This window comes from Octopus sinensis, linkage group LG11 (assembly GCF_006345805.1).
Source record: "Octopus sinensis linkage group LG11, ASM634580v1, whole genome shotgun sequence".
NCBI lineage: Eukaryota > Metazoa > Mollusca > Cephalopoda > Octopoda > Octopodidae > Octopus > Octopus sinensis.
The window spans coordinates 34609374-34628586 of NC_043007.1; the positions used below are offsets into that span (position 1 = coordinate 34609374).

A 19213-nucleotide genomic window follows, 5' to 3' on the forward strand; every position below is an offset into this window, starting at 1 on the left:
AAAATTTTGTATTACTTGCATTTTATACCTTCGAGGTGATGGATTTCGACTTGACGTCGAAGAAGGATTTTCCCGTGATGGGAAAAAGTGAAAATATGGAAAAGGAAGTACCCAAACAGTCATCTCGGCCGCGGTGGGCGGCGCCATGATGGATGTCGAGTTTAAATTGAACAATTGTACGAATTCAGGAACCTGGTAAAAGTGGAAGGAGGCGAGATAAAGCTTGTACCGCCGCAGGCAAAGGTACAAGAGATTAAGGAGAGAATAGTTATTTACAAGGTATACAGCTTCAAAGAGAAGAAGATAATGGATGTAAAGAATGAAATGGTAGAAAAGTGCCTGTCCCCGGGTGGGACAAAATCCGTCATGTCGTTAGAGGTGCACGCAGTGCTACAGTCGAGGCACATTTCGACACAGCCGGTGGTAGCGAGAGAGGTGTCGTCGTTGACCCTAAAAAACGACGACATCATGCTGCTACCCTCGTACATGGGGAAGCGTACAGCGAAGTTGCTGGTAGAAGACATACCCAGAGGGTACGACATCATGTGGGTAGCAGCGGCGTTCCTGCACAATATTGAACGAGAGATATCGATACTGCAGATGAGAAGGAAAGAGGTGGTGCGGTGGAAGGGTCAGACCCTGGAACTCCTCGTGCAGGCGGAGAACAAAATTTTAGAAAACCTGCCCGATAGAATCTTCAATGAAGACGGGACGTCAATGAGAGTTTCAGTGGAGGGACGTAGACCCAGATGTTTCAAGTGTGGAGAGAAGGGTCACGTCCGATCAAATTGTATAAAAAAGAAGAGAACAGAAGAAGCGCCTCCTCAAAGTGTCCCCAACACTGAAGGGGAGGAAACAGGAAAAGACAACAAAAAAGACGAAGACAAGTACGGAAACAAAAACGGACCATACAGAACAATGGACTACACACAAGTCACTCATAAAGAAAAAAAGATAATACCCAGGACTCCCCTCCCCAAACAAAGAAAAAAACAGCAAACACAGCAGACACACACACCAAGCAAATCCCCCAACCCTACCCCCATGGCACTGTTTTCATTGGAAAACAGTTTGCCAAGCCCCTCCCCATAAAACAAGACATAAAAAAGTGTTTACAGAAGAACGAGAGGATCATAGCTTTCGACGAGAAAAACGAAAGAGTGTATAAGTGTTGTAAATTTTCAAGATTTGTATTGTATAGTAGAGCCACAGATGTGAAAGCAACCGCTCGCTTCGCGAAGGTAGGGGAGGACGAGTGGAAGGAGGAGGTTCTTCAGGAACATCTGAGGAACCGTCTAATAAGAGACGTGACCAAAGAGGTAATGGAGGGCAAACTGAAATAACCCCGGCAACCACACCCACCCAGAGCCCAGTGGCAACGCCGGTCAAGAGCCTGCAGCAGGGGAAGAAGGGGAAGCAGGCAGATTTAAACTGTCATGCTCCCTTTCCAACCGTGAGTACATTTATTTTTCTCTCTAACCTACAATGGCTAAGCTGGGTTGTATAAATGTACGTGGAATGGGGTCGAAACGGAAACAAATTTGTTTCCTGAACGACCTCACGACACATGGTGTAGATATAGCCATTGCAACCGAGTCCAAGATGAGCGAGACCCAAGCGTTCTCGCCTCTTCTAAATGGTTTCGAGAAATTTATTTCTCCTAGCCGAGGAAGAGGCAGAGGCGTGGCAGTCTTCATCAGGAAGAGCTTGGACTTGCAGGTAAGTACTGTCTTTCTGGACCCAGAAGGCAGGCTGGTTGTCCTGGATGTGACTCACGTAAGTAAACAGTCCTTCAGGTTGGTAGCTGTCTACGCCCCGAACGAGGGTAGACAGACGGGTTTTTTCGGAACCTGGAGCCCTTTTTAGCGACGTCGAAAACAGTAATCCTAGTAGGGGACTTTAACACTGTCCTTGAAGCGCAGATCGACAATGTTGGCTCAACCAATAGGAAGGGGAACCCTAGCCTCAAGGGTCTACTAGAGAGCTTTGATCTAGTGGACCGTTACCGACTGGATGAGCCGAGCGTTCCACAGTGGACGTGGAGTAACAACGACGGCTCACACAGATCGTATCTAGATAGGATATTTATCAAGAAAAGAGATAAGGATACGTTAGTTGTCCACAATTTCATATTGTACCCTACTCGGATCACAAATTTGTGACGTGTAGGATGCAATTAGACAAGTGTCATAGACAGGGACCCGGGTACTGGAAGCTGAACAAGGCTATTTTGAATTGTGAAGACTTCCGTGCCCGGATTAAGGTGTTAGTTCAGAGGGCATTGTGTGGCACCATCATTAACAATAGATGGTGGCACGCCCTCAAAAGAGCCATTCGTTCAGAGTCCGTTAGATTTAGCAATCAGCTAAGGATAGATAGGGCTAGTCTAGAGGGCGATTTAGTTAAGAATCTAGACGAGGCAATGGAAGCTGGCTCTGCATCCGGAGTGATGGCGGCAAGGACGGTATTGTACCGTCACCTTAACTCCAAACACGAAGGTTGCAGAGTCAGAGCTAAGCTACGCGCTGGGAAACGAGAAGGTATTAACGTGGCCGGATGGGCCCGTCGTGTGGAGAGTCAGAGAGGCAACAGAGCCTCAATCAAATCTTTGACTGACGAACAGGGACAAAAGATCTATGGACAGGAGGAGATGCAAAAGTTTCTTCACCAGCATTTCGCCCGCGTGTTCGGGGGTGGTGGTTCGCTGGATCGGGGAGAGCCTTAAGGACTTCCTAGCCGGCGGACCGCGGCTCGCGGGGCGTGAGGTGGAGTGCTGTGAAGGAGCGATCACTCCCGCGGAGATAAGGAGATACTGGCCGGATGCGCGGGGAGAAGTCGCCGGGGTGGATGGTCTGCCCTACGAGTTTTACCAAAGTATGCCGGACTTGTTCGGGGGAATACTGGCGGGCGTCTACACGAACTGGCAGCAGAATGGGAGAATTCCCAGTTCTGTAAGCGGGGAGTGGTGACGCTAATCCAGAAAGACCCGAGCAAGGGGGATAACATTAGTAACTACAGGCCCATAACTCTACTTAATGTAGAGTTAAAGATTTTGGCCAAGGTGTTGGCAAAAAGGTTGACGGTTGTCGTGGAGAAACTTGTAGGGAGAGCACAGACATGTGCAATTCCAGGCAGGTCGATCCAGGACAACCTTCACCTTATACGCTACACCTTAGATAGGGTGGGTAAATTAGCCGGCAAAGGCGGGGTAATGGTCCATTTAGACCAAAGTAAAGCCTTCGATAGGGTAGACCATGGGTACCTGGCGACGGTCCTCGAAGCGGCTGGGCTGGGCCCTGAATTTCGCGGGTGGATCTCCGCTATGTATAGCGGCATCAAGTCCACCGTCCAGATAAACGGTTACCTAACGGAACCGTTTTCGATCGAGTGTTCAGTGCGTCAGGGGTGCCCCTTGTCACCACTTTTGTACGTATTGGCTCTTGAGCCACTGCTGCGAAAGTTGGAGAGGCTGGGAGTAGTAACTCGGATGAAATCGGAGGTGGGAGGACGGTTACTGCTTATGCGGATGACGTCACCTCATCGTGTCCAAAGAGGCCCAACTACCCTGTAGAGGAGGCTATCAGAGGATACGAGGCGGTGAGCAAAGCAAGGACAAATCGGTTGGCTTGCGCCTCGGCACCTGGAGGAGCAAGTCGATATCGTCCAGTGTCGTGGGACACTGGACGGATGGCCCTGTTAAGTTGCTGGGAGTTTGGTTTGGGCCAGACTCCCAAACGGAGAAGAACTGGAGTGAGGTGACAAGCAAGGTGGAAGCCATAGTACGGACCTGGTCCGGAAGGTTTCTGTCCTTGAAAGGAAAGGCGGAGGTGGTGCAGATGTTCATTGCATCTGTAATCACCTACCGCTGACCGTTGTCCCTTGCCCCGATTCATGGCTTAACAAGTTGGAGCGAATCCTTTTCCGCTTTTTTGTGGAAAGGAGGAAGGCACTTGTGAGGCGCTCCGTTTGCTGCCAAGAACCGTTAAGGGTGGGTTAGGGATGCCTTGGTTGATGATGCGCAGACATGCGTTGAGGCTAAGGCATCTCTGGCACCACCTGGAAGGTGATAAGGTGTGGAGTCCGCTGGCAGGGGGATTTTTCCCGAGACCGGCCTCCTTAGTGAATTTTAAACCCGGTTACATCAAAAGATGGAAACTGACTCCATGGCAAAAGGAGTGCCGACAGGCACTCACGCTGATCCACAAGGCGGGCAAGGCCGGCTGCGGAAATACCACCTCGGTATTTTATAGAGGGCTGGTAGAGGCAAAAAACGACGACGTCCTAGGAGGGGCTCTGGGGTTCGACGAAGACCAGCTTACCAACCTGTTTAAAAAAACTTTCAGGTCGGGGTATTTGGATAATTTCCAAAGATCCCTGGCCTGGCAGTGCTATAGGAATGCTTTACCTGTTCGCGAGAAGTTATCGCGGCACGGAGTTTCAGTGCCACCGACGTGTCCAAGGTGCGAGTTGGACGATGAAACCGTCCAGCACGCTTTTGTTCACTGTCGGAAGTTGTCCGACTTGATAAGTTACGCAGAACACGTGTTATCGCATCTGGGACGAGTACAGCTGTCGGCTGAGTCTATGATTAAGATGATACCGCCAACTGGACTCTCGAAGGAAGGTGAGGCATGTTTTCACTGCACGGTTTCAGTAGTAAAAGAATGCATGTGGAGAACAAGAATGGAAGGAGCCGCGATAGGATCCTTTGTCTCCGGCCCCGGCTTGCTCACTTACTTCAGATATCATCTGAAGAGCAAAATGGGGCTGGAAAAGAGGATCTTACCGCGGGGTGTGTATGAGAAAAGATGGAAGGAAGTAGAAAAAAAGGTGGGTGTCAGAAACCCAGCTTGACCATGGAGGAAGGAGAGGAAATAAAAGCTGCAGGGCCTCATAAATTGCCGGGGTGTAAAAACTCCAGTGAGATTATAAGTTCATGTATTGTTGTTTGTTCTACTGGTCATGTAAAGGACATTTATGTTATAATGAATAATCCAAATGTAAATGGAAAAATTTTTAATCGAATCTCTTAAATGTTTTTTGTATGTATGTCCTGTATTTGTCCTTCTGTGTAATCGATTTTTATAATCATAATAAAGAAATACCCCTCTATGTAGCCTTTTACAGGTAATAAAAATACATCGCATATCAGTTTTGTCCTTATTTAAGCCTAGTATTCCTCATTACTAAATCAGTGGCGAAGTCGTGAGTTAATTTTTCCTAAATTTGGTACTGCGTTACACTTTACAACTGTTTATCTGTTAATTTTGTTAAACGTTTTGTTGCTCGGTTTTTTGTTGCACGGTTGTCTGTCTGTGTTGAGACAGACAAGGAAGAAGTGGACGGCCCCTCCCTAATGGGAGAGATGGCCAGACGAAATATATTCGAGAGTGTGTCAGATTTGTCGACTTCTGAAGAAGAGCTTGAGAAGGCAATAAAAAAGATGGACAAACAATTAGGAAACACTTACGCAGGAGTGACAAAAAAATCGGAGGAAAAAGAAACAGACTTGGCCAAATTGCCAAGCTACCAGGAATTCATTAAAAAGGACGGCGGTGAAGTGGAGTTGTCACCGCCACCAAAACGAAGAGAGTGGTATGAACGAAGGACCATCACGTACCGGGTTTATGCCAATGGAAAACAGAAAATTGAAGTAGTCAGTATGGAATTAATAGAAGAAGCACTGAAAAGAACGGAGGAAGATATAATATTCTTGGCAAGAGACATATATTCCGGTACTGTGGTAGTCCAATTCAGGAACGAAAGTGTGGCAAGGAAAATGGCAGCGAGAGCGGTGAAGACAGAAAAGGTGTTCCTTCTGCCCTCATATCCGAATAGAAAAACTACTCGGATCAGGGTGGAGGGAATACTCCCAAAGGTTGACGAAGAATGGATAGTGGCAGCCATAATCAGTGGATGTGAGGAAGAAGTAGACATCCTCCATGCTACTGTGAAGGATGAAGGTTGGAGGGGTGCAGTTCTAGAATTAAATGTGCAAGCGGAGGCTGAAACATTGGAAAAATTGACGGAGAACATCAGAATGGGAGGTGTTATGATTTGAGTGTGGGTGGAGGGCAGAGCTCCACGCTGTTACAAGTGTGGGCTGAGAGGTCACATAAGAGCTAACTGTCCTCCCCCATCAAAGGAAATTGATACGGAACCACAAAGAGATGTAGTGGCCGAAGAAGAGGAGCAGAAACCAACGGAGAAAGACACAACGGAAGAGGAGGAGGTTTAAAAGGAATGGGAAGAAGGCAGAAAAAGGAGGAAGAGAAGAAGGAGAAAATTAAATCGTGCTGAACCCTAATCCACCCCAACACCACCCGCACCCTCTGAAACCCACCCGCTCCCCACCAACAAGAAAACAAAAAAAAAAGCAAACAGACAAGATACCACAAAAAAACTCTAGGCCCAATTTTTTTAGGTATTTCAAGGAGAAATGACAAAAGAAATAATGAATGACTACCAATGGTGTGAAAAGGGCAGTAGTAGATATGCGGTAATTTCGGAAGAACGTATAGAAGAATTCGTGGTAAAATGCGAAGACAAAAACTATGAAGTGTATAGATTGGAAATAAATGACGAGACAATAACGGAAATGGAAAAGAAATTCGAGAGGAAAATAGAGAGAAAGGTGTATTACATCGAGGATAAAGTATGAAGGACAGGTAAGTGATGCTAGCGGATGGGGCCGTTAGTATCACTTTCATCTATCATTTTTCATATTTCATTTTCCATATTTATGTAATTGTGATGTTATTTGTCCCCAATGTTTGTATTGTCCCCTCTGTGTAGCCCTTTATGGGTAATAAAGAAAGCATATCAGTTTTGTGTTAGGGTCGTCGTTTAGAGATAGATTCTCTCTTTTTGTTGGGTGCTAACCATGGTAATTTTCATTGGATATGATTATAGAGAACCCACTTTTCATCACTGTTCAAGAACCTAACCCTTTAGTGTTCAGATTACTCTGTTAAAGGTAATACTTTTCCACTCAAATTGTTTTGAATTAATCATGCATTATCTTATAGCTTTGAGGTTTCAATGATGAGATTGTTTATATTTAGAATGACATTGTCGGGTAGGTGTGAGAGGCTAGATATTGCCAGTTTGAATATAAAACATGTAGAATATCTGGGCCAGATATGGCCAGTTTAAACACTAAAGGGTTAAAGGAGTAACAAATGACGAGCAGAAGAGTAACTGATTAAAATGAGAAGCTATCAGATGACGAGGGATCCATTGACCAAGTTTAGACGCTTTTCCTAGTTCATGATGTTTTGTATCAAAATACGACTTGAATTGAACTCCTCTGCGAATTCCTTTGGAGTTTCCGTGACTAGTTTTCAGGAGTTCAATATTGACAGAACTTGAAGATCCTTCCCAAAGGTGTAATACGGATTACTTTTTTTTTTTTTGGCTCCGATTGGTGGTTGCAGGAATACCTGCAGGCCGCAAAAGAGTTGAGGGAGTAATGTAAAACGTTTATCACCTCCATATGTATAAAATTTGTTTCTTTTGTGATGGACTTCTAGTCCAATTTTTTGTATATATTTGTAAGATGTTTAATACCTCTCACTATATATTTTTAACGAACAATGTTTTAGAGAGGCAGGGGCTCGGCGGGCGCTTTCTGTATTCTCCCATCTTTATCATCTAGTATTATTATCATTCGCCTCATGTCTTGTCCAGCCCGCAAAGCTACATATCTCTGTGCTGCCTTTATAGCAAATGATATAAAAAAAATATTGACAGAACTTGATCGTCCAGATCGAAAGTAACCAGCTAAAGAGAAATTTCCCGAGCAAAAGTGACCAGACCATAGTTGGTATACTCGGACACTTAAAATTATTTCTATAGACTGAACGAAAATGTCTTGCTACTTCCATTATTGAAGAGCCTCTTCTGAATTCATACAGCATGCAGTGTCTGATGAGTGATCTAAATTTTATGTTTATTTTATAGTGCCTTGAAAAAGAATTCTCAAAACGGTCATGTCAAAAATGCAACATCACCAGGCACTGTCATGCTTTTAGTTGTCAGGAGGAAAGTAGAAAAAGTGTGACGTCAATTTGACGTCACTCGTCCACCTTCGTTTCTTTCCGTAGAATTTATCAAAACGCGTGTAAATTTATCAAATTAAAAAACGCAAAATTTATCAAAAACGCGTGTAAATTTATCAAATTAAAAAACGCAAAATTAATATCAAATTAAAAAACGCAAAATTAATATATTTTTTGAAATTGCAAATTATTTAGAATGTAAAAATATAATTTTCAACAGAGAATTTATCAAAATATAAAACAAATGAAGCTTAAATTTAAGTTTTAAAATAAGTGTGATACTTATGCTCTGTAGATATTTATACTCTCTAAGGTCTCAAACACATGGATATAGCAGTCGAATTTGCTCCAATAACTTTCCGAATATTTCGTCCTTAAATTCATAACGCCACATGAATTCGATGAGATGGGCTTGAAGTAAATTTCGGGCTGTTCCATTTTCTCTTTTGTTCACATGCTTCCATAAACATTCTATATGGTTGGTCGTGGCAAATGTTACCGGATCAACAAAATTTATTGAATGATTCACGGTCAAATGCTTGTATCCTAGCTGATTGAGCGTATTATACGAACGCCAAAGGTCGGAAATTATGGTTGTACCAGGCAATATACACTCTTGTATAATTTGTAAAAGGGTGTCCGATCTTCTACTGCCACTAAAAAACATCTTCTGGTATCTCTTTCTAAAGCGCCGAAAACCCACTGCGTTTTAACCCGATGGCCAACATTATATTTTCTTCTAACAAACGCGCTTTCGTCTATCTGCAATTCGGTTTGGCCCTCCGAGCTTAATGTTTTGTACAACATAATATTCTGCACATATATCACGGCAAAAATTCCTCCAATCTGTTACGGCTACATTTGCTATATGACATTCCTGTCCTATTCCCTTTGCTAAATCTTTTGCCCAATAATATAATATATCAATTTTCTAATTGAAACCGTTTTTCTACAAGGCCTTCCACATGACCATATCACTTCATCCGACAAATTTTTTTTTCGCCAGTTCCCTCATGCTAGCTCCACACGATATACATTTTCTGGGTATTCAAAAGTCCATGTCTCTTAAGCCAATTAATGATATCTGCTGTTGTAGCCGTGGCAATATCAATATCGCGGTGATTAATTCCTTTTAGACTTGGATATGCAGAAGCCATATTGAAATTTTTTCGCACGTGTTGATATCAAAGTGAAGAACTTTCAAAGTGAAGAATTTTCAAACTTTGAATTACAATCTCTCTATCGTCTGTGTGCACCGACGCGTTTGTCGGATCAACAAAGTTTTCACTGTGGTTGATGCGGAAGTGGGTATAGCCGAGATTTCCAAGAGAGTTATACGCAGCCCAAGAATCGCTATATACTACGGACCCTTGGCGTATATATCGGGTAATTAAGGGGATCAGTGTGGCGGCATCTCGCCTTTCCTCTTCACCACACTCAGATGAAAGAGGTATCAAAACTTTTTTTTTGCCTATTTGCTCTATCCCACCGAAAAGCCAGATAGTTTTTGTGAGTCTTCCACGATTGTTTTTTCTTCTTACAATAACTGTTTCATCGATCTCCACTTCAAATCCTGGTCCACCGATTTGGTCCTGGTAATTCTGACAAACCTCGGAGCAGAAGGATCGCCAATCAATTGAGGTCGGATACGAAATGTTCAAATTTTCCACGACTAATGCGTGCGACCAACAGTCTGTGAGGAAGTAATTCACAAATAAGATTTTACAGGGTGGTAGCTGACTCAGCTCCAAAAATGTGTTGCTGTATAGGGACATTGAATATCCACATTGCGTTGGCCTTTGCCTTCGACGGCGAACAGTCCTTCCACATCGGAAGATGTTTGTATTTTCGCGCAATGTACATGGTAAATTGCATCTAGGGCAGTCAACTGTGCTGGGATTGATATTATGTTTTCGAAAGAAATCTAATGCTTCAATGTCATTAGTAAATCGGCGAATCCCATCCTGTAATGTTAATTCACATGAATTGCAAAGTGCCATTCTCTATCATACAACTTAATGCTTGTGTATCTACGACTGAAATGAATAAGAACTTGTTGGTACCAAGGAGTGGGAAATCCTCCACACCAGAAGATGGGATGAGTAAACACTGGTCAATGAAAGGTCAGTCTTTTGTCTAAGAACAGTTGTTTACAAGACGATTGTTGGTACCAAGTTCTATTCAAGTCCAGGCCCCTAAAGACAGTTGGTTCCTCTGAACGAATATGAAAAAAAAAATGCCCGCACGCGAAAGGGGGGTGGGGGAGAGGCCTCGGAAAATTCACATATCCGAAAGCGATATAAATTTTCCGAGGCCTCTTCCCCACCCCTCTTTCGCGAGTGCGCATTTTTTTGTCATATTCGTTTAGAGCAAGTTATTTTACACATATTACACAATTTTTTTTTTGTTTTGGTGCCCGGGTCAGCCCCTCAGACGCTTTCGGAAATTTCCGATGTGAATTTTCCGAGGCCTCTCCCCCACCCTACCCCACCCCTTTCGCGCATTTTTTTTTTCATATTCGTTCAGCGTAAGTTGTTTTACACCTATTACACACTTTTTTTTTGATTCTTTGAATGGTGTAACGCTTTAGTTTAACCCAGTTTTTCCCTCTTTCGAAGTGACTAAATAAGAAAATGGTTTAGTAACTTACATTTAAGATTTGAAACTTGCAGAGTTAGAAAAAAAATCAGTTAAGTACTGAAGTGGACAGAATCAACACTACGGTTTTCTTATATAAGATAAAAAGGGTTTTTTTTTTTTTTTTAAAAAAAAAAGACATGAAGAAATGGTATACACCATACTTCCAAAAAGATTTAACGGTCATGAAGGGATTGTTCTTTATAAACCTACTCAATTACCGCAGATGTGAGGAAGGGGAAATAAAATTAAATTACAATTAGATATTTTAATGCAGTATCATCCACAATATAGACCAAGCGTGGTTGTGTGGTAGGAAGCTCGCTTCCCAACCACATGGTGCTGCGTTCAGTTCCACTGCGTGACATCTTACGCAAGTGTTTTGTGCTATAGCCTCGGGCTGACCAAAACCCTGTGAGTGGATTAGGCTTTAGGAAACCGAAAGAAGCCTTTCGTATGTGTGTGTATCTTTGTCGCCCCTCCTCTTGACAACAGGTGCTGGGATGTTCATGTCCCCACAACCGAGCGGTTCGACAAAGAGACCGATAGAATAAATACCCATTTCTTTACTGACAAGGGGCTACACATAGAAGGGACAAACGGATTAAGTCGATTACATCGACCCCAGTGCGTAACTGGTACTTGATTTATCGACCTCGAAAGGATGAAAGGCAAAGTCGACCACGGCGGAATTTAAACTCAGAACGTAGCGGCAGACGAAATATGGCTACGCATTTCGCCCGGCGTGCGAACGTTTCTGCCAGCTCGCCGCCTTAATAGAATAAATACCAGGTTCAAACAAATACTGGATTCGATTCATTCGATAAAATATTCAAGACGGTTACCCCAGTATAGCTGCAGTCTGACAAACAAGTAAAAGATGAAAACCTTTTTTTTTTTGTTATAGCATCCTTAGGTGAAAGCAAAGCTGTGTTTTTAAGTTCGGTTCCGAGTCAGGTTATTCTAGATACCCCACCATTGCATTTCACCGACATTTCTATAAATTATATAAAGCAAAGTTTTTTGGGCTTTTTTGGCTACGAGCGAATAAATTATATTTCTCCAAATACTTCGGTTTTTTTTTTTTTTTTTAAACTTAGGAAGGGTACAGTTATGTAGTTTGAACTGACAGTTTTCTACATTTCCAGTGTCGTTGCTTTGATATCCATTTATTTATATGAATATTTATTTACTTTTGGAGAAAGATTTCACCAAATATGCTGCTTACGTCTGCTTTTCGTTTTCTACTTAGAGGCAAAATTTTGACAGCGAATAAAAACGCAAAATGTATTTAATTCGTCTGGGGAACGAGAAATGTCAAAACTTGCAAAATATTGTAAATGCAACATTTCCATATATAAATGTGTGTGTGTGTGAAGGCGCATGGCTCAGTGGTTAGAGCGTCGAGCTTACAATCGTGAGCTCGAATCCCGGACCGGGCTGCGTGTTGTGTTCTTGAGCAAGACACTTTATTTCACGTTGCTCCAGTTCACTCAGCTGTAGAAATGAGTTACGACGTCACACGTGCCAAACTGTATCGGCCCCTTTGCCTTTCCCTTGGATAACACTGTTGGCGTGGAGAGAGGAGGCTGGTATGCATGGGCGATTGCTGGTCTTCCATAAACAACCTTGCCCGGACTTGTGCCTGGAGGGTAACTTTCTAGGTGCAATCCATGGTCAGTGTCGTGACCGAAGTGGGGTCTTAGAATATATATATATATATATATTTCTTTATTGCCCACAAGGGGCTAAACAGAAGGGGACAAACAAGGACAGACAAAGGGATTAAGTCGATTACATCGACACCAATGCGTAGCTGGTACTTTATCGACCCCGAAAGGATGAAAGGCAAAAATCGACCTCGGCGGAATTTGAACTCAGAACGTAATGACAGACGAAATACTGCTAAGCATTTCGCCCGGTGCGCTAACGTGTCTGCCAGCTAGGTATGACCAAGGGTGTGTAGTTAAGAAGTTTAAGTAGCATCAATGTGATAGTGGGCTCGATTCTATTGCTTGATACACTGAACATGGGTCTTCTACTCTAAATAGAATTTGGCAATAGAAAACTGCAACAAAGCCCGTTATTTGTGAGTATGTATGTATGTTGGAGGTGGGGTCCCGTATTTATTAAAACTGGTGTTATGTTGAGCCAATTTATGCACTGTAACTTAATGTTTCGACTGTAATAAGTACTTTGATTGATAAGCCCTAAATGCTGCAAAAGGTCAGGGTCTAAAATGGCTGCAGTACAATGATTAAAACCAGCCAAAATAAAATTTAACTGAAACGGGTAAAAGTATCGGGTTTATTTTCATATAAAATACCAGAGAAATAATAGGTCTGAAATTGCATAATTTTCAGAAAAAGAACAATTTAGAGTAATTTTACTTTACTGAACATAAAAATAAAATATAAAAGTTATGTCAATTAACTTTATGTAATTAAGCGAGAATTCTTGATTGAGCTATGTCTAAGGCAATTCAGTTTGAAAAAGACTAACTTGAATCAAAATTCTCTAAAAATAAAAAAAAATGATGATCCATTAAAAACAAATTAGGTGTGTGTGTGTTAAGAGTCGACAACAGTGTTTCTTGGTAGCAAAACTGATAGGAACCTGTAAGGAAAAGATATAACAATTTGTATGACACTCATAATTAAGCGACAAATCCATAATCCCCTTAAAATCCAACAGGTCGGTTGAAATATTCTTATAGCATCAATAAGCTGCACGGTATTAAATAACAAGACAAAATAAATGTTGAGCAAGAAAGGTACATACAATGTGATGATGCTGAAAACCCAGTTAACAAATGTCAGAATGAATATAGTTCCTGGTGCAAACAATGTCGTTGTCATCGAACAATTTCGACCAAATTGCTCTGGTGGCATTATATCGTCGAAGGTGAAGGCCACCGATAGGAGAGTCACAATAAAATAAGCTCTCTCCCTTGAAGTTGAATGGGAAAATAACGCGTTGATCGCTTCACTCGGTAACGCTCGTAAGCGTTCGCGTTCATCAGTATTCAGGTTAGGACTATCACTAATTAAACAGTCTGCCATTGCGTTGGTTATTAAGGATGATCCAGCTTTATTTTTAACCGTTGGTTCCATACAAATTTCAATTTGGTCTGCTTGTGTTTCATCCATTAAATCATCTTCATTCTTTTTTGAAGATATCAGTGAACGGACGAAAGTAATGGGAGATAGTAACAATGATGTCCGTTCGAGTTTTTTCGATGGCTTTCTCACAACATTTTCAAAATTTTCTTCTGTTTCTTGTTTGGTGTTACTTTTTCCAATACGTTTCTGCTTCATTTTGAATAAAAATAAGTGTTCATTGAAAATTTCATGTAATTTATAAGTTATAGATTTCACAAAACCTCGGAAATTTGGTAAGACACTATGGAAACTTTCTTTTATTCCATTCAGCTGAACCTGACACTTCTCCAGTGTGTTGTCATTATGTCTTTCTATTTCGAAGTGAACCATTTATTATATTCTTTCAAAATATTCAACCAAAGCTGTCACCTGTTAGAAAATCCAACAAAAAATGAAATTACCAGTTTATTTCACCAATTTACTATTGATATACAAAAAAAAAAAAAAAAAAAAAAAGCAATGGAACATTACATTATCAACTGAAGGGGTACAAATACTCTTGAATTAGTATTACCTTTTTAAAGAGGGTCGCCGAAAATGCGCTGGAGCGAACGGAACTCGCGATCCAGATACCAGTACTGATTGCAACTGTTTAATTTCATGCCATATATCTGTTAAAATGATCGTTACAAGTACTGATATTTGCTTCTATACAAAGACGATCGGACAAATAATTTTTAACAGACACTAACTGCTTTCAAAACAAATCGAGCATTTAATAAGAGCAATATGATCTTTTCTGTTTGAACGGCAGTTTTTAACATAAATTCTAGGTAACTAAAAAATTTTAAACTTCGTTTACTGGTAGAATGTGTTTATAAAACATCTTTTTTCTCTTGGTTTTATTGAGAAAATGCTATAGTTGTAAGATATTTGTTGTGTTTTTCCTTCAATTTCTGCAATTTCAATTAATCACTGACGTCCATTGAGGTAAAAAACATTCTGTGCCGTATGAATATGTCCCTCGTTTAAGAAACAGATTGGGTTTATTTACATTTGTGAAGAAAAAAAGATACCCTTCCCCCACCCCTAACCCTAACCCTAAAAGAGATTGAAATGCAATAGATCGATATTAGGGTCATAATTATGGGTGACAATTTCATATGACACCGCTAGGAAAAACTGCCGTTCAAAGCGAAAAGATCCGAGCAATATTGACCCATCAGGGTGGAATTCAAAGAATTGCCACCAGTAGTGGATTTAGTAGAAATCGAACCACTAATGAAATATTACTAAAAAGTAAATAAGTATGTCAAATCGACAGGGAAAAAGAAAAGAAAAAAGAAAAAGGAATAAGAAAGAGTAAGCGTTTTGTTATGTTTAATAATATCGGAAAATAGAAGAACAGTTTTAAAGAACATATAACGGTTCAAATAATTGTAATGGTAGACGATAATTAAGTGTTAGTTAAATACATGATAAAAACGGACAGTTTAAAAAGATTAATGGTAATGCGTGTGATGAGGGGCGCATGCAGTCATTCATAACCCCATTGTTGTATAATCATCTCATCATATTCGTTCTATGTATTGTCCCCCCTGTGGTGTCCTGTCTGTCCCTGTTTGTCCCCCTCTATGTTGGGCCCTTGTGGCTAATAAAGAAACCGATCGTTACAAGTATTGATATTCGCTTCTATACAAAGACGATCGGACAAATAATTTTTAACAGACACTTACTGATTTCAAAACAAATTGAGCATTTAATAAGACAAACACACATTCACAATTATACAATTATATATATTTCTTTACTACCCACAAGGGGCTAAACATAGAGGGGACAAACAAGGACAGACAAACGGATTAAGTCGATTACATCGACCCCAGTGCGAAACAGGTACTTTATTTATCGACACCGAAAGGATGAAAGGCAAAGTCAACCTCGGCGGAATTTGAACCCAGAACTCACAATTATACAATTATATATATTTCTTTACTACCCACAAGGGGCTAAACATAGAGGGGACAAACAAGGACAGACAAACGGATTAAGTCGATTACATCGACCCCAGTGCGAAACTGGTACTTTATTTATCGACACCGAAAGGATGAAAGGCAAAGTCGACCTCGGCGGAATTTGAACTCAGAACTCACAATTATACAATTATATATATTTCTTTACTACCCACAAGGGGCTAAACATAGAGGGGACAAACAAGGACAGACAAAGGGATTAAGGCGATTACATCGACCCCAGTGCGAAACTGGTACTTTATTTATCGACACCGAAAGGATGAAAGGCAAAGTCAACCTCGGCGGAATTTGAACTCAGAACTCACAATTATACAATTATATATATTTCTTTACTACCCACAAGGGGCTAAACATAGAGGGGACAAACAAGGACAGACAAAGGGATTAAGTCGATTACATCGACCCCAGTGCGAAACTGGTACTTTATTTATCGACACCGAAAGGATGAAAGGCAAAGTCGACCTCGGCGGAATTTGAACTCAGAACTCACAATTATACAATTATATAGTATATGAATATGTGACGGAGATGTGCGTGCATTGCAAATGTTTTAATCTGAGATCGTGTTGAAACTAAAGTGATTGCAGCGTCGAAGACTCTAAGTCAGTCATTTAGAAGCACATAAAGACCCTTGACTTGACCTAAACATTTATTTTTAATATGGTGTCGATATTTTCGTCGCTCGAAACTGCGATCTGTTCAATAAAAAATCAAAATTGTGTGACATAATTTTTTGTCAACATGATGCTCCAGTTTCTATTACATTGTGTGGTATCTTAGGTAACTGTCATTTTCTATTACAATGTGTGGTATCTTAGGTAACTGGGATCTTTTCGGTTTGAACGGCAGTTTTTTCTAGCGGTGTCATGCGAAATTGTCACCCATAAATAATTATGACCCTAGTATCGATCTATTGCATTTCAATCTGTTTTAGGGTTAGGGTTAGTTGTGGGGGGAAAGGGTATCTTTTTTTCTTCACAAATCTAAATAAACCCAATCTGTTTCTTAAACGAGGGACATATTCATACGGCACAGAATGTTTTTTTACCTCAATGGACGTCATTGATTGGTTGAAATTGCAGAAAAAAAAAACAAAACAAATATCTTACAAACTATAGAATTTTCTCAATAAAGCCAAGAGAAAAGGATGTTTTATAAACACATTCTACCAGTATACGAAGTTTAAAATTTTTTAGTTACCTAGAAATTATGTTAAAAACTGCCGTTCAAACCGAAAAGATCCCAGTTTCTATTACATTGTGTGGTATCTTAAGTAATTGGTCGACGCATACATTGTGTGTGAAACTGAGTGGATGGAGATGGCGTGGAAGCGTGTCGGATGGGTTGTACTCGTAATTCCAAGGTTCGACTTTTTGTCACACACCACGTCTTATTTATTCCGCCTGAAAAATGCATTGCAGTTGAAAGTGACTGTAGCTTTCTCAGCCATGTCTGTTCAATGAACCAGGTATTTCTTATTTCTTTACTACCCACAAGGGGCTAAACACAGAGGGGACAAACAAGGACAGACAAACGGATTAAGTCGATTACATCGACCCCAGTGCGTAACTGGTACTTAATTTATCGACCTCGAAAGGATGAAAGGCAAAGTCGACCTCGGCGGAATTTGAACTCAGAACGTAGCGGCAGACGAATTACCGTTAAGGATTTCGCCCGGCGTGCTAACGTTTCTGCCAGCTCGCCGCCTTCAGAACCAGGTATTTCTATTAATAGAAGAGCTCAACAAATGTCTGCGCTACATCTCCCAAGAACTGGCAGCCAGACAAAATTTCAAACAGAAATCTGGTACTACTTAAGAAGAGTGGTCCCGGTGCGCGCACTCACGTACTCGCGCATCCGCGCTAGCTAGTCGTGACTAGTCGATCCTTACTTTGTGTTTTTGTGTTTTATTTACTTTGTTTTAAAAAAATTATTTACTTTGTGTAAAAAAAATTATTTATTTTGTGTTTTATTTACTTTGCTAGGTAGTCGTTATAGGATCGACTAGTCACGACTAGCTAGCGCGGATGCGCGAGTATCGCGAGTGCGCGCACTGGGACCAGTCTTCTTAAGTAGTACCTCAAATGTGCATGTGTGTGTGTTATTGAAGCCGATAATGGGCTTCGTTGCAGCTCATCAGTTTTCGCAATATACAAATATTCAAACACAATGCTTGAATCGCAAATATTTAGAAAAAGTCTGGGATCTTTTCGGTTTGAACGGTAGTTTTTTAAAATAATTTCCATGTAACTAAACACCTTTAAACTTCGTCTACTGGTAGAATGTGTTTATAAAACATCTTTTTCTCTTAGCTTTATTGAGAAAATTCTATAGTTTGTAAGATATTTGTTGTTTTTTTTCTTCAATTTCTGCATTTTCAACCAATCAATGACGTCTATTTGAGGTGAAAACATTCTGTGCCGTATGAATATGTCCCTCGTTTAAGAAACAGATTGGGTTTATTTACATTTCTGAAGAAAAAAGATACTCTTCCCCCCACCCTAACCCTAACCCTAAAACAGATTGAAATGCAATAGTCGATACTAGGGTCAGAATTAAGGGTGACAATTTCATATGACACCGCTAGAAAAAAACTGCCGTTCAAACCGAAAAGATCCAAAGTCTGAAAATGGATCGAAGTGAATCTTTAGCTACGAACGAATATACTCTACTTCATGTATTGAATACTCATTTGATATCTATATATTCAGTTCAAACATGTATTTATATTTATATAAGAGATATGTCTTTCTGACTCGAATTCTATAGCATACTGCTCGATGAATTCCGTGAGCAGTCGTAGTCTCGTCAGCTGTCAGCTGCGTGCAAGTTCTCTTGATGTATCGAAGTGGAAAGAGAAAGCTAATGGGTTCTTTTTGTGTGCGTGTGTGCGTGTGTGTGTGTGTGTGTGTGTGTGTGTGTGTGTGTCGGTGTGTGTGCGTGCAGGTAAGAACAAATATGCAAGGCTTTTTTTCTTCAAATTTAAAATGCGACGTTGTTGGCGTAATTTCGTTATATCTACATTCCACAACACATAAATACAGAACAAGCACACACACAGGAACAAGCATGCACACACACATGACTAAGTATGCACACACACATGACCAAGTACGCAATACACACAAGAACAGACGTGCAACACATGAACTTTCTCTTTCCACTTCGATACGTCAACAGAACTAGCACGCAGCTGAGTTGACAAGACCACGTGCTCACGGGAATTACCAAGTAGTAAGTTTATAGAATTCGAGTCAAAACGAAAGAATACCTTTGTGTATATGGTGCAAGTATGACTGTATTGTTAAGAAGCTCGCTTTACAACCGACCGCGTGGTTTTGTGTTTAGATCCATTGCGTAACACCTGCGTGTCTTCTGTAAT

General features: G+C 41.0%; 1 protein-coding gene across 1 annotated transcript in view; it reads right to left on the reverse strand.

The window, feature by feature from the left end:
• The window catches only part of LOC118765378, a 63638-nt gene extending 49401 nt beyond the window's left edge, over positions 1-14237 (reverse strand). The window contains exon 1 of the mRNA XM_036507339.1: positions 13479-14237. Within this exon, the coding sequence (XP_036363232.1) occupies positions 13479-14188 (710 nt within the window). The 5' untranslated portion in view covers positions 14189-14237. The remainder of the gene's footprint in view (positions 1-13478) is intronic.
• Between the last annotated feature and the right edge of the window lie 4976 nt (positions 14238-19213).